Raw genomic sequence first — 24,229 nt, 5'->3', positions numbered from 1 at the left:
CCTGTGGAGGTCTCTAATCCAAAATCCTGCTCACAGCAGGGCTGACTTTAAAGCTAGATCAGATGAGTCAGAGCCTTACTCAGCACATCTAGCAGAACAATCTCTTCTCTTATTGGGTGAGACTTGACCACTGTGCAATTCTGAAAAGAAAACGGCTTTAGCTGTGGCTCTATGTGGCAATCACTGAGGTTGTCAGAGCTCAGGAAGTATTGCAAATGGTAGACAATGGGCAAAAGAAGCACTCAATTAACATCACTCCCTTTCTGCACTCAGTCTTACCTCTTCTGGCCTCATTATGTCAATGACTTCCTCTGTCTCCTGTAGGAGAAAACACTGTTCAGGACAGACAAAGAACCCACAGTTTCACAGAGTACAGAAATGAAGAATTTGCACAGCCTCCTCACCCCATATGGTCTTTTTGTTCCAAATAGTGTATTACTGAGTGTTCAGATTTCCTTTATACTCATACGTTATAAGGTGTACTCTGTACTTGCTGTGCTTCCCTTGCCAATGAAGATTGACTATGGAATGCTGGTGGAGCAATTTAGGTGCCTAAACATGATCACCTAGTACTGCTTTAGATGCTCTCAGATATCCCACATAGGGTCCAACCACTGCTCTAGAGTGGATGGGTCTCCCATAGGATATGTAGGATATCCACCAACCCTGTGCAGATACGTGAGATACCCAAGGGCACCTAACATGGCACAAGGCAAAAGCATTTTTTCATTTTTATCTGGACAAAACTGTTTGCCAAATAGAATAGAACTGCACTTTATTCCAGATTGGCCAAAATAGTATTAAGTTATTCACTGAGAAAAAGATGTCCACATTCAGTCATGATGGTAGCCTTGGCATCTGAGAACAGATGAATCTTCTTTAGGAAGATTCACACTTCTTTACAGTAATCACACCCTTTCTCCCTGGGGAGAGTTTCCCACTGATGCTGCCAGAGTTTAGGACCATAAACATGTCCATGCTTTGGCCAAATGCTGAATGACTCTGAGTAAGTTCTATTTCCATCGCATTCCCTTCCCTCTTCAGGGTACTACTAGGCTCTTTGTATCCCTAACCTGGACAGCACTCTCTGTTTCGAGTGGACGGTTGTAACGGCACAAGAGCTGCTGGATCAGTTGCCTCAAACTCCTGAAATTGCCTGAAGGATGAAAACAAACACATAGATAAGAGAGAAGAGCAGGTGAGAGGCAAAAATACAAAGCCCTATGCCCATTTCTTTGCCCAAGGCAGTCTGGGAAATAATACGAGGGACATACTAGATGGTATATGAGAGGGCTGAGCTAGTCACAATCTAGCGTTCAGTTCGTAAAATGGTGTCTGGGATGTGTGAGAATAAATATTCCCATGCAGTAGCTTTTATTCAAGCAGAGGAAACAAACCATTACAAAGTAACACTTTTGGGTAGTAGTCATAGATCAGTGTTCCCGAAGGAAAAAAACCACAACCCCCCTCCCCACGGGCAAGACTACTAACACAGCAAACAGTCTGATACAAGGGATGAACTGCTGCGATGAGAGGTTTCTGCAGTCCACAAAGAGAATGTGGTTTGGAGGATGCACGTGGAAAGTGGAGGTGAGAATTTGGAAATTACTTCAAAGACAAAACGTATCCCCATCGTCCTGCTTCCAATATACATAATAGATGAATCTCGAATGAGCTATGAGTACAATCTTGTAAGCAAAGCTAATATAGGCTGGGGTGGCACAGAAGAAACGCAACACATCAGTATTTGTCCATGATATTAATGTAGCTGAATCAGAGATGCATGTCCAAAAGATGGCTGAGTGACAGCCTAAGCTACTCAAAAAACAAGTACAGATGTTTAGCTTTCAGGCTGCTTTTCCCAGCAAAATTCACTCACAGGCTGAAAGAGGGAAGAGACGGGACCCTTCCAGGCAAAAAGTCCTCAGAAAAAGTCCAAGGAGATGTTATTGCGAAGGATGGAGTGGGGAGTATTGACAGAGAGAGGGCAGCCTGAGTGGGACTATTGCCATGCTCTCTGAGGGATCACAGAAGATACTTCCAGGTACATTACCCTGACGTTGAGGTGCATTAACAAAATACCTTTAATACAGGAACAACAGAGAAAGCTCCTTCCCTCAGTCTCTGGGAAATCAGCACCTCGCACAGGCATGTAGACACAGTCAGCGTGAAAGCTTCCACAAACTGGCTAGGATGTGGCGGAGGCATGCCAGAAATTACTATACCTGGGAATTGCTGTGAGTCCAAAGTTTCAGGCATTTGTTTAAGAGGACTTGTCGGGCCATTGGGCTCCTCTGGGTAACTGGGAGTGGGACTTGGGGACTGTTACGGAAAGGAGAGAAAATAAAGTCCACCCTATGTCATTTCTTTCTCAGCCTCTCCAGATGCCTCAAACTCTACACTTCTCTTCCTCACCTCTCCCTTCTCATCTGTATCCTCATCCTCATCAACATAAGCAAAAGATTCATGCTTCAGCTTTGTCAGGGTTGCCCATGGTCCCTTGCTGTGCCCATCGTAGGGTGCCTCAGACAGCTTCTGCTGCATTTCTTTGTTGAGGAGCCGTCGCCGTTCTGGGCTTATATGTCTCTGGAGGAGAGCCTGCAGTTCAGATCGCTCTACAGACCCCAGAAGGATCATGGTCTCTGCATAACACAGAGCAGAGAAGCCATTAAGCTACTTCAGAGTTTTGAACGGCCCCTGCCACACACTGCCCCTTCCGCCCTCCAACCCCTTTAAAGTTCTTGACTCATACTATCTAGAGCTATACAAGAGTCATTGACCGGCCCTGCTAGTTGCTGCCAATACACTGTGGGGCTCTGGGAAGCTCACCGTCCCTGAGTTGTGACACTCCTCAGTACCACATCAGCAGCAGGCTCTTCACTTACGCAAGATCCCTCCCTCTTGTCACAGTTCAGTCCACAGACTTCCCCCACACCTCCTTTACCTGCTAGATCTGCTTCACTGCCCACACTCCACCTTACCTGTCTGAGCAGCTGAAACAGCCTTTTGCCATTCAGCATTGATAGTGGAAGATTTTTAGGATGACTTTTTTATGTAGTGGGTCACACTATCTCCTTCACAGCGCGTAATTTGAAATCTAGTTTCTTTGGCTCTTTAAACTGAGATAATCTTCGGGAAGGACCAGTTTCTCCACATTGCTTACCTGGTGAGTCCACCACAGGCAAAGTCTTGACAGAGGTGCTTTGGAGTAGAGTTTGCAAGTCTCGATATTTACAGTTGGAGGAGACGAATTTCACATCTTGGACCATAATATCCTCAACAAAGATATTGTATTTGCTGTGAATTTATGGACAATAAGGGGAAGAGTTAGTGTATTAAAAATGTCTAGAAGATAGATTCCTTAAAGAAATATATAAATGACCACTTCTTTAAAACATGTTCTCAGTAGAGTTGCTAAATAATATTCTGTGAGAGTAACCAAAGACAACTTTCCAACAGGACCAACACAGAGTAGCTGGATTTTCATAACAGGTGTATTCCATTCCATTACCCCTCACTATACAAATACACACATATACATATAGAAGTTTTATATATACATACCTATGTATATTATATATGAGGATGACATGTATATAAATAACTGAATTTTCTTTTAAGTAAAATGTCAAAATAAAATTATATATCAAACATTTGCCACAGAAAAAAATTCCAAACCCCACTATATTCAGAAAAAAATAGAAATTAGACATTTAATTTTTAAATTTTTAAGCTGAAGCAATTTGGCAATCTTAATACAAATTCAGTAATGTAGTAATGTTGCAGATTATTCAGACCTGTGCATTAAGTGAAAAACAGAAGAGGACTTTTCTCCATTTATTGGTATGAATCCTCATTCTACACCACCACTTTTTTTTTTTTTTTTCCTTGCTGCGGGCCTATTCTGCCTTTTTATTGTCTTCGTAGTACTATCCCCTTTTCATGACCTTTTATTCTCCTATGGTCTCATCCTCTTCTGCTTTATTTCTTTGCCACTCCCTACCTCCACCTCTGTTTTACTACTGTACCTTATGTGATTCCAGCCCAGGTCTGGCAGGTAGGGCAACTTCTTCACCTGGATGATGCTGTCATAGAGGCTGGGCTGCAGACTCTGGGCCACCATGTTGGCAAGAATGACAGCCACCATCATGGGGAGGATGTGAGAGATCTGACCTGTCAGCTCGAAGCAGATCACAGCAGTGGAGACAGTGTGGCTTACTGCTCCTGTCAGAGCTGCTGCACCTTTCCCAGGCAGGGTGGAAAAGGAATAGGGAGAGAAGACGACTGTCTCATTAAAAAGAACGTCATGTCAACCAGGAAAGTCATGGGGATGGGACCTGGCAAGCAAAAAGGACACGGAAACTCACCAATGACAGCATATCCTCCAGGTAAGATTTGATAAACTATACCATCAAAGAGGATCCCGTTGGGAAAGAGTGATGCCATGATTTCCCCAATAAGACGTCCAAATGCAGCACCTGGAAAATATCACTGACAATTACGGTATTAACATCTAAGGAACACACAGTCAGCGCTATGCTGGGCAACTACTTGGGTATTTTCTAGCAGAAACAAAATCAAAACTTATATTAAAATGACACTGGGGACTAAAGGGTAGTTATCAGTTACAAAATACAGAGGTTAGGCTCTGAGAAGAGAAAAAGGTACCAAGATAGGTAAATATGGTTGACCCCTCATTTCTCTGCTTAGGCACACCAGGCACAGTGGTATCTGTGACTCCCAGGTAGGAGGAAATATTTTCAGAATATGTACAATGTCAGTCCAAATCACAGTTGAGGCCCTTCACACACTCATTCTATGAATGTCCAAACACTAGAATCACAGCTTACAGATGAGTTTAGGTGGGAACGGGCTTTTGGAGGTCTTGTTCTGACCCCTGCTCAGAACAGGGCTAATTTCAAAGTGAGATCAAGTCACCCAGGGCCTTGTCCAGACAAGCTTTTAAAGTCTGCAAGGATGGAGATTCTCCAGCTTTTCTGAGCACTTTAACTAATGAAACAACTTTTTCCATACATCCCATCAGAATTTTCCTTGTTGTAACTTGTGCCTTTACCTCCTATTTATTTTGTGTCTCTTTCTATCCTCTCTATCCCCTGATGCATTAGGTGGTGAAGGCCACAGACAGAACCTTCTTGCCCTTCTCTTCTGCAGCCTGAACAAGCCCAACTTCACTGGGCTCTCCTTGTTTTTTTTTGTGCTCCAGCTCCCCATCAATCTTGGCGGCCTCCACTGGACTCGTTCCACTTTGTCAAAATCTCTTGTATTGGTGGACACAGAACGCCGCAGTATTCCAGAATTGTGTCCAAAATGCTGAATGCAGGGCAATAACCAGTTTCTTTGCCTTGCTGGCTAGCCTTTTCCTAATACAGCCTTGTTTGTGGTTAGCCTTCATCACTGCAAGGGCATGCTACCGACTCATCTTCAGTTGCTACCTGCCAGAACCCAGAGGTCCTTTCATGCACACCATTTCTTTTAAGAGCTGTGGGTTAAATGCTGAACTTCATGAGCCTGTATAATTTAGTCTAACTAAAGTATAGCTTCTCTTTCATAACATTAGCATCATCTTATTTTTATTTTTTGGTCTTGGAATTAAAACCAGTTAAAAAAGAGAACTCATGTATGTTACCATAGTTCACTAAGACGAAATGAGTAAGTGGTGAATTACATTGCAGGTACTAGTTTTGAGGTTATCTCTTCTAGTTGATTTCTAGAGGTGAAAGGAGCAATTACTACTAATTCTAGGATGAAAGTTTCTCTGTAGGTGAAGAGACAGAGAAATTAGAAGGTCATGGCTCAGCATGCCCCCCCCACCCACAGTGTGGCTTTCCTTATGTAAAAGGACAGGGATTTCCTCCTCAGCATTTGGATTTAGAGGGTGGGAAAATTACAAAAGCAGACTCAGGCTGGTTATATGGACTGCTCATGGAGCTTGTCATAGACATCAGGTGTTAACTCATCATCCACTGGGAGAAACAAAATGGGCATGTGCACGATGCCTCTCTTACCCTTTCCACCTGTAAGACCTATATGCTGCAACACAAAATTAAAACTCACCTAGAACAAAAACAGGCATGAACCCTCCACAGGGGATTGGCATCGTGGTAGCAATGACAGACATCCAGAACTAGAACAGAGGCAGAGGGTGCAGATGTTACTGAGCTGCAATAGCATTTCCTGCAACCCCACAACTTTTCTGTGGCACTTGTGAAATTTTGACCCCACTCTATGGACCAGCCTGTGAATCCATAAGGAAACACATTCTGAGGGATCCGGCAGTTCAGCAAGAAAGTGAAGGGTAAAGGGGCTGTGGGGTGTGAAGAGGAGCTGGAAAAACTTTGGGAACACAGCAACACTGACACAGAGGACCTCTGGGCAACTGCTGTGGTGACAGGGAAGCTGAATCACCAAGGGGATGGATGAACTTCAGAACACCTTTGCCTTGAACCTCAGAAGTGGAGATTTCCTACAGTTCCAAAAAGCTTAGCTTTTGATGGAACAAGGTTGTCAAAATTGTACAAACTCAGAAAGATATCAGGGCAAAGGGTACTCTGGAGATCTCTCCCCCAAATCCTTGCTCCCAGGAGGGCTAATTCCTAAGTTAGATCAGGTTGCTCAGGGCCTTATCCAGGTGAGGTCTGGACATCTTGAAGGGTGGAGATTCCCCAGTTTTCTGGGCATTTGCATCACTGCTGACACACACTCAGGGAAGAACTTTTTCCTGAAGTCCAACTGTCATAGGTTTCCTTTATTCTAGCTTGTGTCTATTGCCTCTTGTTCTATCATTATGTTGGGCAAAATTACAAAATCCATCCTGGTACTTCTAAGACCAATTCAAATGTTGACTTAGCCCAGCACACACAGACTTCTGGAAGCAACAGGCTAATCTTACAAACACCTCAAAGGCCAATATGCTCATACTTTTTCAGACAATATGACAAGAGATCTTCACAGTTGAGGGAAACACAGAGAATGCTGCTGTTTCAAAAGCGTGTACAAAGAAGTGTACTAGCAAGATGTCCCTTGCTGCAGCAGTATCACCCGTAAGAGAGAGACAACCATGGTCCAGCATATCAAGAGCAATACTTTCAGCTGTTTCAGGACCATAATCTCCTCAGAGTGGACAAATTCTCCATGTTCAAAGTCCACATTTGAGGAGGTGATGCCTCTGCAGACATTGTTGTAGCTGTAGACAGATGAGATACTTATCTGTAGACAGTCTGGTGAGAGGAAATCCAACCCAAGACAGCTTTTTTGTTGTAACTCTCATAGGATGGTTGGCATAAAAGGGAAAATGAAGCTAAGATATAGCCTACCATTTAGGAAAGCCCTCTACAAACGTAACAAAGAGCCAGCAGAAAAACATTACTTAGCCAATGGTAGAGGAACATGCTGTGAGGATGGGTTGGAACATCAATTTTATACTGGCTTTTGCTCTCCCTTCTATAAGTGATTTGAATGTTCCTGTCTGGCTACAGAGGTCAGCAAGCTGGAGAAGTGGAGTGCTGCTAATTAAGCTGCCTTTGCAGTACCAAACCCAGACCAAATACAGCTGAGAACTGGGACTGTAGTACAGTGGAGAATCAGGCCAAGTCTTTGCCCAGAGTCAAAACAGCAGTTTCTTTATTATGTGGTCTATCCCAACTCCGAATATATCCAGAAGAAAATAAACTGCTTGGAGCAGTTATCTAGTGAGTTGAGAAAGTGTTTGGTTAATGGGACAAGGCCAATGAATTTAGTGTCTGAGGCTACAGCTCTTTCGAAGGAGAACGGATGGACTCAGGATAGATACACTATGTAGTCCATCCCTCTTTCATTTGAGTAAATGAGACCTTATCTGCTTGGTACACTATAATCAGAATTATCACAGAAGCAGAACCCTTAACTGCCTGTGAGAAATTTGATATAGCGTTTTACTTTAGGTGGAATCAGCTGTGTCAATCAATCATTGATGTCCATTCCTGATCTACTGAAATATTCAGCTGATACTGCAAGGTGGCATCAGCTCTTTTGCTCCTTTGCAACAACAACAGCAACAAAAATCACCATTTCTATGATATTTTTCCCCTTTTATCTCTCTCTTTTTTTTTTTTTTTTTTTTTTTTTTCCCCACCTCTTAGGAAAACCTCTTTCTTGCTGGAAAGAGGAATATAACACAACTGGAATATAATGTTTTCTTCTTTCAAATCTCCTCTCTTGCTCTGTCATGTATCAGTTACACAGATGATCCTTGCAGAAGCTGAACAGTTGCAACTTCCACAGACCATGTCAGCTCAGAATATTTAACTGCTGTTGCTTTCTGAGAAGTGAGCAAAACTGTTTTCAGCTGCATTTCTTCATCAAGTTACTATACTGCTAACAAATCCTTGAGCCTCACACAACTATAGATTGTGCTTGCATATTCTTACTTGTCTCCTATCTATAGTCAGGAATATCAAGTAGCCTGCATCAGACTTTATTTAGACCAAATATAAATTATTTGAGAGCTTCTTACTCAATTATTTATTTTTGTGGAACTCGAGAAATCTTTCCTGATGTAATCCTCGCTACCAACTACTATACAGTGGGTACCAAAGGTCACTCAGCAGGATGCATGAGGAAGATGACCTAGGGAGCAGTGAAGGAGGTCACTATATTAAGGCCAGAAAACTATTCCCTAATAATTTTGGTGGGCACCCTAATAATCAGGGCGGGAAAACATCACATCAAAATATGTAAGAACGCACTTCAGCTCTAGTGCTTCATTTAATACCAAGCAACTCCTCACTGGCAGTTCAAAAACTGTTTTACAAAGGATCAAGAATATTCACTCTGAGTGGAGAAGGATTATGGTGAGCTGAGTTTCCTACCTTTGTGAGGAAGAAGAGCAGGATGATGATGAAGACGCTGACTTTAGGATGGATCCAGGCAGCAGATTTCCCTAGGATCTGAGGGTCCCCTGTGTATTTTGCCCAGGTATAATTATCAAAGAGAGAGCTGATGGCTTCCCGTGGCATCAACTAAACAACAAAAAAACAGGCATGAGCCATGAGATTAGACATAGTAAATATTCTACTTCTATTCCAAGAAAGTGGAGGAGATTTTTAATTCAGTAATTCATGATTATGAGACTTAATTCACATTTCTCATGTTCGGGAAGAGAGGTGGGACTTGAACTGGTGAAAGTATAACTACTTTTACATAGGTGGTAACATCTTTCTTATTAATTGCTTAATAGAGTGGATCTTTTTCAAGTTTTATATGAAGGAGATAACAGAGATCAGGAGTCTCAGAATATAGTCCCTCCTCAGTCCAAACTCCTCCCGTTTCTTTCTTCCCCTTTCCATGACATAAGGTTATTGGGGCACAGGGTAAGGGGAGACTGTTCCTGTCATGGTTTAAGCTCAGAGGGCGACTGAGCATCACACAGCCGCTCACTTCCCCCTTCTGCCCCAGTGATGAGAAGGGGAAAATAAGAAAGGCTTGGGATTTGAGATAGGTCAGGGAGGGGCAAATCACCCATTACGGTCACATGCAAAAGGCAGACTCATTAGGGGAAGGAAAAAAGTACATAGATTTATTACAGACACTAACAACACATAGCAGAGTAGGACAGTGAGAAGCATTGCCACATCTTGAGAACACATTCCCCCCACCCCTCTCTTCTTCCCGGGCTCAGCTCTGCTCCTGATACCTCTACCTCCTCCCCCTGGCAGCACAGGGGCAGGGAATGGGGGGTGCAGTCAGCGCTGCCACTTCTGCCATCTTTGGTGGGGGCAGCTTCTGGAACTTCTTCCCCCTGTTCCAGCATGGTCCCCTTCTCATAGGAGACAGTCCTCCATCAACTTTCTCTGATGTGAGTCCCTCCCACGGGCTGCAGCATTTCCCTCACTGCTCCAGCATCGGACACCAACTTTCTCCAACTGGAGTCCCTCCCACGGCTGCAGCTCATCCCGAGCTGCTCCGGCGTGTGACACCCCTGCATGCTGCAATCCTCCCAGTGCTGAACTACACCTCCCCCTTCCTTTCTTCCTCCATTCCTCCACTGAGCTTGGTGTTCATGCGGCTGCTGCAACTCTTCCTCACAAATCTGACTCCTCCTCACCAGGTCCTTTCTTAAGTACATTATCATAGAGGCACAGCTGATTGGCTTGGCCGTGGTGCAGAGATGGGGCCAACTTGATGCTGAGGGGAGCTTCAAGAAGCTTCTCACAGGGGGCCATTGCTGTAGCCCCCTCCCCTGCCACCAAAAACCCTCACCACTCACTCAAAACCAGGTCGGTTCCTCAGAATTGTGTAGATTTGCAAATACACGTGCCACTCTCACCTCTCCTGCCATGAACTGCCCAAATCCAGGAGGAAAGGTCACAGTTGCTATAAGGAAGGTTATAACCCCAGGGTATATGAGACGGCTGAAAAGAAAGACAAGTTTATTAAAATATAAACTCACATGCTTTTCTTGTAGCACTATCACTTCAGGACTATGAATGCTATTTCTGTGAAATCTCTCTGCCACATCTGTATCCATTGCTTTGGAGTTCTGTTACTGGCAATTTAATATCCTGCTCCACTGATCATCATGATTCATAGAGTTCAACTGTCAGCAAAGACATTATTCCCAACAGAATTGATGTAATGGGAGGGACAGAGGGAGAGAGGGATCTACAGAATGCACAGACTTGAATATGTGGGGGGTGGGATATGTATTTACAATGATGTGTTGACCTATTGTGGAAAGCCAGCACTTCCTCTGTTTGTCCTGATTATGCCAGTCTTGCTTCTTCATCCACCATGAAATGTATCCTGTCCCAGTGCATTTAAATGTACATATTTTTTTTTTCATATGTTTCTGTATGCACCCCCCATTGGATTAATTCTCGTGAGGAAAACTGCTTTTCTTTCCATTGAATTGCTGACCATCACAATTTTTGGGAAGGTGTCCTTGGTGGCCAATGGGTCTAGCTGTGCTGAGCCAGTGGCGTATAACTAAACAGCAGGCTGAAGCCATCTGTGTTTTCCTACTGCTGTGTCCAATCCCAGGATGTGTTTCTGGGTCACTGTGACACTTTATGGGCACTGAGACGGCATGAGTCTAAGCTGCCTCCGTGTTATGAACTAATCTTGTCAGTTTTCCTCTGAAAAATTACTGTTTCACACAGGAAGCTCTGGGTGAGAAGCTGTGATATTTAGGAAGACAAAATATAACCTTTAATTTCTTTCAGTCAAGGACCTACAAAACTCTGAAAAATTAGTCAACAGTTTAAAGTAAATTCCTGCTTTTCAGGCTTTTCTACACTTGTCTATTAACTTTTTTTGAGGTCTCTGTTGGTGATTGTGGGTAATGCTGCATAATGAAGAAAGATGATTTTTCTTCCACATAATAAAGTTAGTTTGAACTTCTTTTTAACTAGTAGTTTTCTTCTGCTCAGATCTGCAACTTGCTAAGAAATGTGGGTCCTCCACGCTCCTCAACTTAAAAAAATATCACAGCATCAGAATTTTGTAAAGAGGCTGAAGACATTTACAGTTAACCACGTTTTCTTCTTCAGGTTGTAACTTTGGAGGTTATAACTGTATTAGAGAGGGAAAAAAAGTATCAAGTGCAATGTAAAGCCTTAATTGCTAAGATTTTTACTTTGTTTTGCATTTATCTTCCATGCTGCAATTCACACCATTTGGTTACTATCAGTTTCAGCTTTTGGTTCGTAAATATGCACGAATTGCAATACTGCAGCACATTTTATATTTTTGCTTACGTTTTGATTTAAAAAAAATATAGATTTTAAAGACATAGTTAGATTTCAGTTGTATTTAATTTTCTTAAAATGATGTTGAATTTTTCTTTTACAAATTCTAAAAAAATACACAAAACCAGCAAGATCTTAAGAAATATGATCATTCATTTTCTAATTAAAAACATTTTCTACACAGTCAATAGTTTCCCTTGTTTTCTTAATGAATATTACAGACTGTCCTTTCTGAATCAAGAGGTGATTTGAAACTATTGGAGCTGATCAAAAAGAAAATCCAGTGCAGAACAAATTCTCTTGATATTTCCAGATATCTTACTCTCATATAATTTCCGTTTCTTATAGCTTTACTATCTTACATGTGAAATAGTTCTACTAGTTCCCATAAAGCATTTGTTACTATCCAATACCAGTAAAGTATAAAAATCTGACCCCTAAAGAGAGTATCTTTGAAGGCACTCACTGTTTGGTGAGAAACTCGCTCAGAGCCGTATGACGCCGGATGCACAGGACCACTTGGCGATTGAGATAAACGAAAAATGCTCCAAGGAACCCAGAACATATCCTAAAGTGGAGAAAAAAGAAGTAAAATCGCACCAAATAACAGAAAATAAACAAACCATCAATCAAGAAAATGAGTTTAAGTGTTTTTCATCTTCAGCTTTTTATGAAGTCCTTTAAATGTCACCTAGAGGGTTATTCCTGCAGCAACTCACTTGAAGACATTGACTCCCTGATGAAAGGGGAGCCATTATCTTGGACCTCTTTCACACACACTGCCATTTCACCACTTAAATTATCTTTTTCTTAGAGGGGGAAATCTCCTCTATAAAAACCTATGAAATAATCTACAGAAATAATCTATAAAAAGGGACTGACAAATCTCAGTGGGGGCTGGCAAAGAGCAACTGGGCAAAGACCAGTATTGTCAGAATTTAGACATCAAGTTGGAACAGGAAATAGTAAAAATGAAGGGAGTTAAACTCCGATTCAGCAAAATTAGACACCTACATCAAATATTAAAAGTAATAGCAACTCTTGTGCAAAGTAATGTCTATGGCCCTAATCACTTAACCCTATGTTCCTGATCCTAATAAAGCCAAAAAAAGTACAATTGTGCAAGGACTGGCCTTGATCCTTATGCTCTGTAGCTTAATGAGACCTGAATAAATAGGGCCAAATGCTCAAAATTGAGATTAAAAAAAAAAAAAAAAAAAAAAAAGTGAAAAACCAGTGCACTTTTGAATTGGTAAGGGGAAGTATGATTTTATGTGGCACATAATTAACCCACAGAATAATGAGGATAAACAGATAGCATCTTCATTCTATTAATTTTAAAAATTAGTGGAATTTTCCTTTGTTATATGGTATGCAGGATTGTGCCAAATCTCATTCAAAGATTAATTTAGCTTACTTAAAAAGTTGTATGTTGAAAAAATCCTTCTCGATCATCTGAAAATTGCATAAAACCAAGTTTAAACTAAGTATAAAGCTGTTCAATATATCCAATGAGCTTTTCTTAAATATTTTAAGCCAGCTTTGTTTAGCACTAATGTAAAAATAGACTAGTCCCTCAGGCAGTATAAGCCCAGGGGCTGCACAGTGAACTGAATTTCTTTATAATAGTTTATATTAAAAAACAGACCACTCCATTCCTTCCTATCAATTTGTCAATAAAAGAGAAGCGCTCCTCCTGTATGTCTTTTGCAAATTAACAACATTTGCTGACACAGAAGAACAAGATCTACCTGTTGATAGTGCTTAGAGTGGTTCAGTTTTTCTGTTCTATCTGAAAGCGAAGAAATATGTTGGATAGAAAGAGAGTTCAACTTTGAGACTTAAAAGAATTCAGAGCATTCCAAGTTGGTATCAGGTTTTTATCCAAGGCTATCCAAGTCTTTAGCTTTTTTTTTTTTTTTTTAAATTCAAAAAAATACCACACTGGACAGCCAGGCATTTGAAAGTATTTCACAGTTGTCATATACTCCTTTCCTAGCCTATGTGCTGTACTGAAAGAACCCAGCTCTGCCAACTCTGTTCAAAACACAACAAGAAATCTTGCATTCTGTCATTTGTAAATCATAAGGATTACCTTTTTCCTTGCCAGTCTAAACAAATAGATTCCCCTGAGTTCAGTATGCGAGTTTAAGTAAGGAGAATAATGAAGTGGATACATGTTACTAGCAAAAGCTCCTGTATACTCACAGATTTTCAATCTCTATCTGAGGTCTTCAAAAAATCCCACTGAGTTCATATTCAAGTAAATGAATAGGAGGTCAGTCTACTAAAAGGAACTGGAAAAGCTCAGATATATTTCTGGTCTTGGATCCAGGTCTTGCAACAGAGTATGTTCACAAAGCTAGCACAGGTATTTGTTCCTATAGTGTATTGCCTTCGCTACTGCTCTGCAGTGATTTCACTGGAGCCTCTCTCAAGCTCTAACCTAAACCTTTTCCTCACAGCAATTCCAAACTCAGTTTTTCTCTAGCATTTCCCAATTACCTTCTCAGTTTTTCTTAGGTTTATTCTTTCATTTCCCAAAATTTCCTCCACAAATTAAACCAATTCAGATATCTCCATAAATAAAATACAAATGAAATTAACTGTTTTCTCACTGAATGTAATTACAGTTCAGTTACCCTTGCCACCATGTCGAGTGTACCAACCTCTCTTGAAAAGGATAACTATTCTGACCTTGTAAAAGGGAAACTTCTTGGTTAAATATTTTGTGCCATTTTTATCAAATGAAAAGGCCATACTTGTTGGGTCAGTTCATTTGAGGGTGCCATCATAAAAGTTAAAGAGCCATTCAGTGAATCTACACCCAGAACCCAGACCAAGTTAGACTTAACTTTTTTTTTTTTTTTTTTTCCCCAGAACTTAACTCCTGAAAAAGGAAAGGAAATAACAAACAAAGCTTGATAATACCCACATTTCCTTCCTTACACATTGTGCTAGATGGGCATCGTTTCTGAAGGGGGAATGAAGAGGCCTTATTTGTGACAATCCAAATGTCTAAAAGAGATGTATGTAACTGTTTTGCAAAAAAATTCCTAACAGAACTGACAAGAGAACCTTTGTAGAGCAAGAAGCCAGGTTCCTGGGAACTTACCCTATTACAGCAAATGCTGGCAGCTCTTGCAGATCAAAGGGGAAATCCATACGAAAGTTTGTTCTGAATAGGGCTGTGATGGTAACTGTGAGAGAATAAAGAGGTAGAGGAGGAAAAGGAATAATGAGGTGAGAAGTTAAATGCCATAAAAGTTAAGGGTAGGGACAGAGGATCTAGTTCATATATGCTCCTGTGTGGTTTCATGACATTACATACAATATTACAGGTTGTCAGACTGCTCCGATTTTAGTAGTGCCTGACTTTGAGCACTTGCAATCCTAACACTGTAGATGGTATAAGTTTGTTTTCAGAGAATGTATATACTTTTTTTAGCTACGATCCCGGATTTTTAAAGGGTTTTCTTTTCTTCTACCATCCATTCTCCAGAAAATAAAAACTCTTCCCACTATACTCATTGATTCTGAAAACTCTCTTTGCTGAGGCAGACAGTGCTTACATATCTGGAGAAGCTGTGTCATGCACAGTTGTGATTGCCTTCTGGAAACAGAACTCAGATCCTCTCTGAAGTTACATCTGCAAAATTTTTGATTGGTACCAAAAGAATAAACATCTTAGGAATCAGAGAGAGAAAATATCAGCTAAGCCTCATTTTCTCTAGCTCATCTCTCCTGGTAGTGTTGCACTGCTAAAATGACTCAGATGTTGAAACCTGTCCTGCTTTAGGTACCTAGAGGTACCTAGCTGTGTGGAAATGTATATCTGTATGCCAACAGGTGAAATAAAAATTAGCAATCTAGTGCAGAGTGGAAATGCAGCTGAATGAGGATGGATATAAACCCGAATTTGCCCTGGATGAAGGAATTATTTGCACAATGAGGAAAGAAAAGAAGCAGTGAAAATCTAGCATTATATAATTACAGGAGGTATTAATTACTTGTTAATTGGTCTGACAGGACTATGTTTAGAGCAATGATTTAATCAGACCTCTGTGGGTCATGTTACCTAAGATAGATAAGCCTGTCTAACTGAATTCTAGTATCCAAAATGGGAACATCTTACTCCCTGTTTCTTCACCCCATTCTTTATCTCCCTGCTGCACTGTCCTCCCCTCTGTCAGGCCCACTCTGACACATGTCAAAGCCTTCAATGAGTTCTTTCATCTCATTAAAACCTACAAGAAAACCTATCTGCTTTTTTCCCGGATTAGTCCTCTGCCAGGGAAATGAGTTGAATTGAGGAGTCCAACAAACAAAGAGATGATACAAGGGAGTGGTAGAAGAATAGTCAGGGATGGAAAACGGTGAAAAGCAGGATGTCCTTTTCTTTTTTATATCAGCCTAAGAAAGGAATCATCTCAATTTAGCTATAGGAAATGGATAGTCCAGGCCATTAAATGACACTGCATTAAATAGTAAAGTAGGGCTCACTTTCAAAGAATTTTGCCACATGGTGGCAAAGATGACCAGAGCAAAGGGAAACAGCCACAGCCCTTAGAGTCTTTCTAGGTTCCCTTTCTACTCCCACAGGACAGAAAGAGATTTCTATAGGAAGATTCATATCACCTATCTTCATCCTCTTTCCTGAGTGACGAAGACATCCTGAAACTGAAAGGCTACTCCCTTTTCTCTCCCTTGGCTACAAATTCAACTAGTTTAGAGTAGCTGTCCAACCCTTATAAGACGAAAGTTAAAAGAAATAAAAAGAAATGAGAAAGTCTAGTTAATTTAAAAGTCTACTTAAAAAAGCTTTGAACTTTAAAATAACACTGAGCCAAGTGTAGAAGCAATCAGAAGGAGCAGGAGGAAGGCAAGGTGTAAAATGCTGTGTCAAATAAGATGAAGTCTCAGGACATGATAAAACAGAAATCCTGCAAATTGCAGAACTCCATTCTTCCATACTTAGCAAACAGGGGCCTAAGTTGCAGCAGCCAACAAGAATGGGCCAAATGTTATTTGGAAAGTACAGATAATGGTGTAAAACCAGCCAACAAAGCCATTAGTATCCAGATGCCAGTAAAGATCTGGTGGGTCTAAGAAAGAAAAGAATTTTGGTGAGATCCTACACAACTTATTTGCATTTGTCTACTCTGATGTGATTGTTTCCCTGCTTGCTAATCTCTGGTAACAAAGATGCAGCTTGGAGGTAAAAAATTACAGTAAGAGCGATGTTAAACAAGCTGTGGACTTAAAAGGCATTAAGATCTGAGGCAGATTAGGCATGAGGTAGATGTGCTATTAAAAAAAATAATTCATGTTCTCTAACGAGCATCAGGGCTTCCAGAGACAGGAGGGGGACCAATGGATAACATATGTGTTTAAGAAGGTTGTGGAGCAATGTAGTGAAGTGCAAAGAGAGATGTGCATTAACACCTGGCTAACTGGTAAAATACATACAGATTGTGAAAGCAAGCACAACCCTGGCAATATCTATTTTGAATCGCAAAGCCAAGGCAAAAATCCTGAAGGATAATTCAAATGAATAAAAACTTTGTGATGTGGAGCTTTTTAACAAAACAGTAAAACCAGATTAAGGGAAATGGTATTTATTTAGATTATTAAGAGGGCCCACATGAGGCTGTGGAGACTCACGTAGAGGTTCTCTGATCAAACAACAAAAGGGAAAATATTACCATGGATCAGAAGCTAGCCCAGAGAGAGAAAAAAGGTAAATTTATCATATCAGACATGTAATGATACATGTTATAGGACACATGTAGCAGGGATTGTTAGTTGTTGTCTTGAGGCCCTGTGGTGTTGAATGGATTTCTTCACAGGTCAATATTGGAGCTGATTCTGTTTAAAATCTGCATCAAGGTCCTAGATGATAAGACAGAACTCACTCATAAGTGACCATACTGAACTGGGGAGGGAGAGAAGGTGGTGGTTTGTCACCTGGAGGGCTTCACTCAGAGCGGTCTCCACAAACTGGAGGAGTTGACTAGTAGGAATATCATAAATCCAACAAAGACAAATATTTAGTCCTGCACCTGGCATGACAAGTGTGTCAGTACAGCCTGGGGGCCTAGTGAACAGGAAAAGCTCTGCTCTCATGCCAGTGGGTCCTGGTGGATATGATGCTTAATATTTGCCCTTGTGGCAACGAAAGCTAACCACATACTGGGTCACATCCCCAAACGCACGACAGCTGGTTGAGGGTGGTGATTATTTCCTTCTATGGCACTGATGAAGCCACATCTAGAAAATCCAGTACAAATGAAATGTTACAAAACAAGTCCAGTGATGAGCTCCAAGATGGTCCAGAGCATAGGCAGATGGAGAGGCTGCAGGAACTAGGTCTACTCAGCCTGGAAATGAGAAGGTCCAAGGGGATTCTAACAGCAGTCTCCTCTACCTCCCGGGGAAGTTGTAAAGACACGGTGAAAGAAAAAGAGGCAATAGGCACAACTTCCAACAAAGGAATTTTGTCTATGTAATGAAAAAATGCTTCTTTTTGAGGAAATGGTTCAGCACTGGAAGAGATGCCCAGAGAGGCAGTGGAAAGTTGTCCCTGCTGTGAGCAGGTGTTCAGAGTAGAGAGTTTTGGGGGTCTTTTCCAAATTAAATTTTTCTATGATTCAGAATTTTCTGTGGAAGACAGGAAATTCTGCATGTGCTACTGAAGCAGTTTACCCTGGTTGGAGGCAGAGAGGACTTAATAAGAAAGACAATGTTTTGTGTTGATGAATGCAAAGTAATACAGTGGGGGAAGATTATTGGTACATTAGAAAGGAATCTAATTTAACAGTAGTATTTCAAGAAGAAGAGTTGGATCAGTGTAGACAGCTCTAAGAAAATGGTCTTTTTACCTTTTCCTAACTGCAGATGCTAGAAATGTGTAAAAGCTGCACCAAAATAGTACTACAACATACAGTATTGCATTGCAATATTGCAATGTCTTCCAATAGATTCATGCAATAGCCACACTTGCTTGTAACTCTGATCATTTTATCCCAAAAATATTCTGGAAGAAGATGACAAATGTTTGCCCAAGCAGAAAAATTAGTTCACTGCAATAGTTTACATGTTCCACATGAACATTACAGATAGATACACATGATGTACATTAAGGGAAGCAGTTTTTTCCACTTTCAAGTACATTAACCTACTTCATACAAAGGCTTTCTTAGTGGGTGATAATAGTAGCCATACAGGAAACTAGCACAAAGACATCCACTATCTACCAAGGGCATAACTTCTGGGAGTAGATGAGACTTTAGAGATTGTTAAGACATCAGAGAAGGGGCCTGAGAAAAACCCTTGCATGAACAAAGACTGAATAGAACTGGTCTGTAACTTTCAGAAGGAAATGAGCAAGAAAAGACATGAAAGATAAGTTAGAGCAGGCATGATGAAAGATCATAAAATAATGACTTAGCTAGAAAAAAATTTAATTAATACAAGGACAAGGAGACTTGCAACACAAGCAAAGAAAATTCAGAACTATGAAAAGGAACTGTTTTTCATAGACAGTTGAATCATGGAACTTTTTAACCCAGACAGTCATTAAAGCAGAATGTAAGGAACCATTGTAGTGGGTATTGTTGGATGATTTTGAAGAAGGGACAATAATTAAGATGTTTCAGGATTAAGCTAATTTCTAATGATTTGGGAGATCAGCAAGGGAGCTAGAGTAGATAAAGTGAAGGATAGGAGATTATGTTCTGTCATCTGTCTTTGAATTGCTTATATTTTCCTCTGGAAAGAACAGAAAGACATGTTTTTTTGTGACAGAGCTGATGGTTGAGTAGCCCTCGATATAAGGCAGTGTTTCACATAGATGTTTTCACTTTCTACATTCAAGAGAATATTCAAGCTAAATAACATTTTAGCACAATAAAAAAAAAATCCAACCCTGTGAAGTTAAGAAACGTAAGTTATAGAAATTTTAAGTAAAGGAACTGCCCACATGGAGGATCAATAAAATAGATACAACTGTGAGAATAAAAGGTAAAGACATTGTAAACAAGAAGTTTACAAAGAAATGAGCCTTCTACATCAGCTGGAACTCCAGTCCCACAGTATCTGAAATGTTCTCCTGAACAAGCTCTTCTTGTGCTATTTCTGTCTGCACAAATATTGTGCTCATGCTTTTCAGTTACTTGAGACAGCTATTTTTTCAGGACCTTCAGCCAGATTCTACCTATAGCCTTCTAATAATTTTATAATCTCAGTTTTCTAGACTATTTGGTTTTTATGCTTCTAATCAGGAGATGACCAAAGCAGGCCATGGTATTTCCAGCAGATTGAAGCAGAATACACTGTATTATGTATTACATCTTCTGTGATGAGATACCTCTACATTTGCAGCCTTGACATTATGATGAGTAGAGGCAAAAATACCACCTCATGGCCCTCTTACTTGCTGAGGACTCATATCCAGTCATTTTTCAGTCACAACCTAGCAAATAGGTTGGCTTATACAACTGATGACATAAGATACTTTCCCTTCTCTTTTCTTCTGTAATGCTGGAAGTCTCATGTCATGGAAGAAGTTTCAAACATCATGCAATGTTGTAGTTTTGAGGAAGATAGAAAATAATAAATTAATAGATCAACTTTTGTACAAAGAGAGTAGGAATGGCTCTTAGCTTACCTGCATCCTTGTTCCAAACAGCAAGGACTCGGAAAATGAAGGCACTAAAGGTAGCTGCAAAGAAACCTCTCCAATAATTGCGTACAGCAAAGTAAGTGGAAGTGACCTCAATGCTGAAAAGAACCCCTAGAAATAGATGGAAAGGGAGCAAAGTTAAATTCGGAAGTGTAATGTTAGAAGCACGAGAGGCTTCTAAATAGACTTCTAGAGCAGTGGTATCCTCACTTCTTTGATTGCTCACCCCTACCAATAAAAGATTTTTCAGCACGTAACCCCCAATATATTTAAAAATTATATCCATGTACTACTGTACTACTATATTATGTACAATATAAAACATACACAAAAAACAGAAATTAAAAAAGAATGAGATAAAGAGGAATTTTTTTTTTTAAATAATTTGGTTTATTTATTAATGGAACACAATTTTTTTGTTCTCACTAAAAATACTGATATTCTTCTTTATTTTTTAAAATCTTGGCTTAACATTTTGTGATACAGTGATTCAGAGGTCTGGTTCTATGTTCAGTTTATTTTGATGGTTGGTCTTAATGGCTGTCATAGCTGAAAAAGATCTCTCACAAAGATATATAGATCCAAATGCAAGAAATACATTGTTGGCTGTGCTGACTAAGTTGTGATACTAATTTTTCAATCCCATCCACCACTTATGCAAAGATTTTTGTTGAAATTCGGATAGTAAATTTCCATCTTCCCTGATGTCAATCAGTTGTTCTTGCAAGCTAATGAGAAGGTGTTGAATTTTTGTATCTTTAACAAATGGGTTCAAAACCCACTGAAACTCTCAATCTGGAAAATTTTTAAACACAGTAGAAATTTCTGTTTCCAAGTTTTTGTAGGTGACACACTTGCATTTTATTTGCCAACAAGCTAACAAAATGTCCACAGGTTTCTTTTGAAAAGCATTTACTTTCTCACTGTTAGAACATCAGGTTCACCCTGAAGGGATATATCAAGTATGGAGGTTTTGTTTGTTTGTTTGTTTTTGGTTTTGTTTTTAAAAATAACTTCTGGGTAGCATGCTACTGACAGATGCTTGTCACCATGGAAAAGGTCAGTAAATTCAGAACACCTGTCTTTTTGTAAAAGAAAAATGTGTATCTGGTCTTTAAATTCAACAACTATTTTAACCGGCACATGACTGTATGGTACAAAGGATTTGCATGGTCACTCCTCATATCATTATGAAATATTGTAAAGATTCTATTGTTTCAAGGTCTTTTTTTTTTTTTTTTTTTTAATGTAATTAACCACATCAATGCCAACCTGTGCATGTCTGGCTCCCATTTCTTTGCTGCAATAACTTGCTTATGAACAACACAGTAAATGAATTTCAGGTGTGGTGCAACCTATGTAACTTTACCATGCAATCATTTTCTATGCCAGTCAAAGCAGTTGCTCCACTGGTCATAATGCTTGCAGATCTTTTCCATAAAACATTTTTATTAAAGAAGTAATTTACTGTTGAGAGTATAGCTTCTCTGGTAGATCTTTCCTTTAGTGGCACACAGAAAAGTAGTTCTTCATGTATTTTACTATCAAAATAGAATCTAGCAAATATTGTAAGTTGAGACATTAACGAAACAAACAGCTGTACTTTCATCCACCTGCATAGCAAGCCTCTCACACTATGTAATTTGCACTGATACTTATTTCTTCAAACCTCCAGCAATGTTTTCTATGCATCCCCCAACAGTGTTTGCTGACAAAGGAATGTATTTTATTTTGCCACCATATTGCTTTCTGTGTATTATTTCAGCCATTTTCACTGTGGCAGGAAGAACAAGTGTTTCTGCAGTGATACGTGGATTTTTGGATATTTTTGCTACGAAGCAAGAAACCTCAAAATAAGCTTCTATACATGTATCATTAAGTTCAGTGAAATTTTGTAAAATACTGGGTTGAATATCACATAGCTTGAAATATCACTGAATAAATTGTAGAGGGGTTTGTCTTCATGTTCTGAATGCTTACTTTTTAAATGTCTTGCTAATTCTGATGCTAATACCATCATTAGCTAACTTCTCAAATCACAATACTCAGTTAGGGTGAGGTTCATTGATAACGATAAAGGATGTAAATCCATATTTAAAAAAGATTTTGATATTTTTGTTTTTTTAGTCAACTTGTCAGAACTGATTATCTGGTCATTGTTTGTACCTCATAATGTGGTTGAGCCTGTACTAGGAGTAGGAGAAGTGTCAGCTCTGCCATTTTCTTGTCATTCATCTGTGCTCATATTATTAGTATCACCTTCAATCTGCAGTCTCTTTGCAGGAATCTTTTAAAGCCAGTTGTCCATTTTGTGAGGGTTAGTTTAGTTAACACTAGATAATATAATCCATAAATCACTTAAGTGGGCACACACTGAATGCAATACATTGCAATATGCTGAAAACAAGCAAACGAGTGAGGGCAACAGTGTCAACCCTCTGTGTTGTAACACCTCATGTAATGTATGTGACAAGTGGCCATCTGACATATGGACTGAGTGAATTCACCACTGCCAACACGTCTACTGAGTATTATATTAGTAAAACTTAATTTCTTTCTTTTCTTTCTTTTTTTTTTTTTCTTTTTTTTTTTAACATTAAAAAAAAAAAATAGAAATTCCAGTATTTCCTTCCCACATCGCAATGGATTATCTTGTGCACACCCTGGGGTATGCATACCCCAATTTGGAGACCACAGTTATAGACAGCCTTCTTTTCTTGCCTCCAGAAGGCTGACAACATGTGGAAAAAAGACTATCAGAGATGCTGGGGACGTTAGTAATGATAAAGGAAAGCTTCTTTGTTCAAAGTAGATGACAGATCAAAATTACAGTGCAGGAAAGGGGGAGAGGAGAACAGGACTAGGCAGCAGAGGATTTAGGTACCTGAGAAAAAGGAAACAGAACAGCCACTTGCCTCCAAGTGGTGTCCCAAAGCAGCAGCCGACCCCCACGGCACAACCCACAGTCAGGACATCTGTGTAATAATATGGCTGCTACTGGTGAAAGAGACAGAGACAGACAAACAGAAGAAAGAAGGAAAGAAAGCAGGAAAGAAATTCTGAGTAACAGAATTGGCAGGTATAGCCACATGCTGTCACTCAGTTCTCTCACCAGTCTCAGAGTTATACCTATATTTATCTTACTTCTCCCTTCTGGATGGTCTCAAAATACTCAAAAGACAAGACCTGTCCTGAGACAGGCATATAACTGGAAGCACATCTTCAAGACATGTGGAGAAGGCAGCATCCAATCTTTCATTGAAACATGCACGTTTCTGTTACTGTAGAAGAAATGTCTCGTGGAAAATCCTCCAGAGGGTGGAGGGTGCATAAGTATGTTTTGCTCCATCTCTTTTACTTTGGCAGGGAATCTCAGCGTGCACACGTGCCAGAGAGTGCCTCAAAAAAGCCACCCTGCGAGTCTGTGTGCACAAGGCACATGCGTGTCCAGAACTGAGTGTGGACAGATGCTGAAGGTCCTGTCACCCAAGTAGGTGAGTAGGTAACAGATCACCTAGTAAAGCATTGTGCTGTCCTGCTAAAAACAATCATGATAACAAAAGGAAATGGAAGGTGTAAAAGGTAGAGTGTCTCCTCAGACAGTTTTGGAAGACATAGAGCTGTAGAAAGGGAGAAAATTCTCTTCCACTCTTTCTCCAAGATTTGGCCCTGAAGGGCCTAAAAATGGTGAAAGGTGAGCAGATAGTTTTTATTTTATTTTGTCTAAATCCTAGGTAGTGTATAATGCACCAGTATTAAAGCCTGTGTATTTGGTACTTTTTACTACCATGTGTTCCTAAAG

General features: G+C 40.1%; 1 protein-coding gene across 1 annotated transcript in view; it reads right to left on the bottom strand.

Annotated features, from left to right (window-relative positions):
* CLCN1 (chloride voltage-gated channel 1) overlaps positions 1–24,229 on the bottom strand; it is a 43,414-nt gene that overhangs the window by 5,634 nt on the left and 13,551 nt on the right. The window contains exons 7-20 of the mRNA XM_032997519.2: positions 23,343–23,421; positions 20,413–20,538; positions 14,860–14,944; positions 12,211–12,312; positions 10,325–10,409; positions 8,868–9,017; positions 6,076–6,145; positions 4,368–4,478; positions 4,029–4,242; positions 3,164–3,297; positions 2,416–2,642; positions 2,226–2,322; positions 1,074–1,156; positions 280–318 (exon numbers count right to left, since the gene is read on the bottom strand). Coding sequence (XP_032853410.2) covers positions 280–318; positions 1,074–1,156; positions 2,226–2,322; positions 2,416–2,642; positions 3,164–3,297; positions 4,029–4,242; positions 4,368–4,478; positions 6,076–6,145; positions 8,868–9,017; positions 10,325–10,409; positions 12,211–12,312; positions 14,860–14,944; positions 20,413–20,538; positions 23,343–23,421 — 1,602 coding nt within the window. The remainder of the gene's footprint in view (positions 1–279; positions 319–1,073; positions 1,157–2,225; positions 2,323–2,415; positions 2,643–3,163; positions 3,298–4,028; positions 4,243–4,367; positions 4,479–6,075; positions 6,146–8,867; positions 9,018–10,324; positions 10,410–12,210; positions 12,313–14,859; positions 14,945–20,412; positions 20,539–23,342; positions 23,422–24,229) is intronic.

This window comes from Tyto alba, unplaced genomic scaffold (assembly GCF_018691265.1).
Source record: "Tyto alba isolate M040663 unplaced genomic scaffold, T.alba_DEE_v4.0 Super-Scaffold_14, whole genome shotgun sequence".
Lineage (NCBI taxonomy): Eukaryota > Metazoa > Chordata > Aves > Strigiformes > Tytonidae > Tyto > Tyto alba.
The sequence above is the reverse complement of the archived record's forward strand: the minus strand, read 5'-3'. Positions and strand labels throughout refer to the sequence as shown.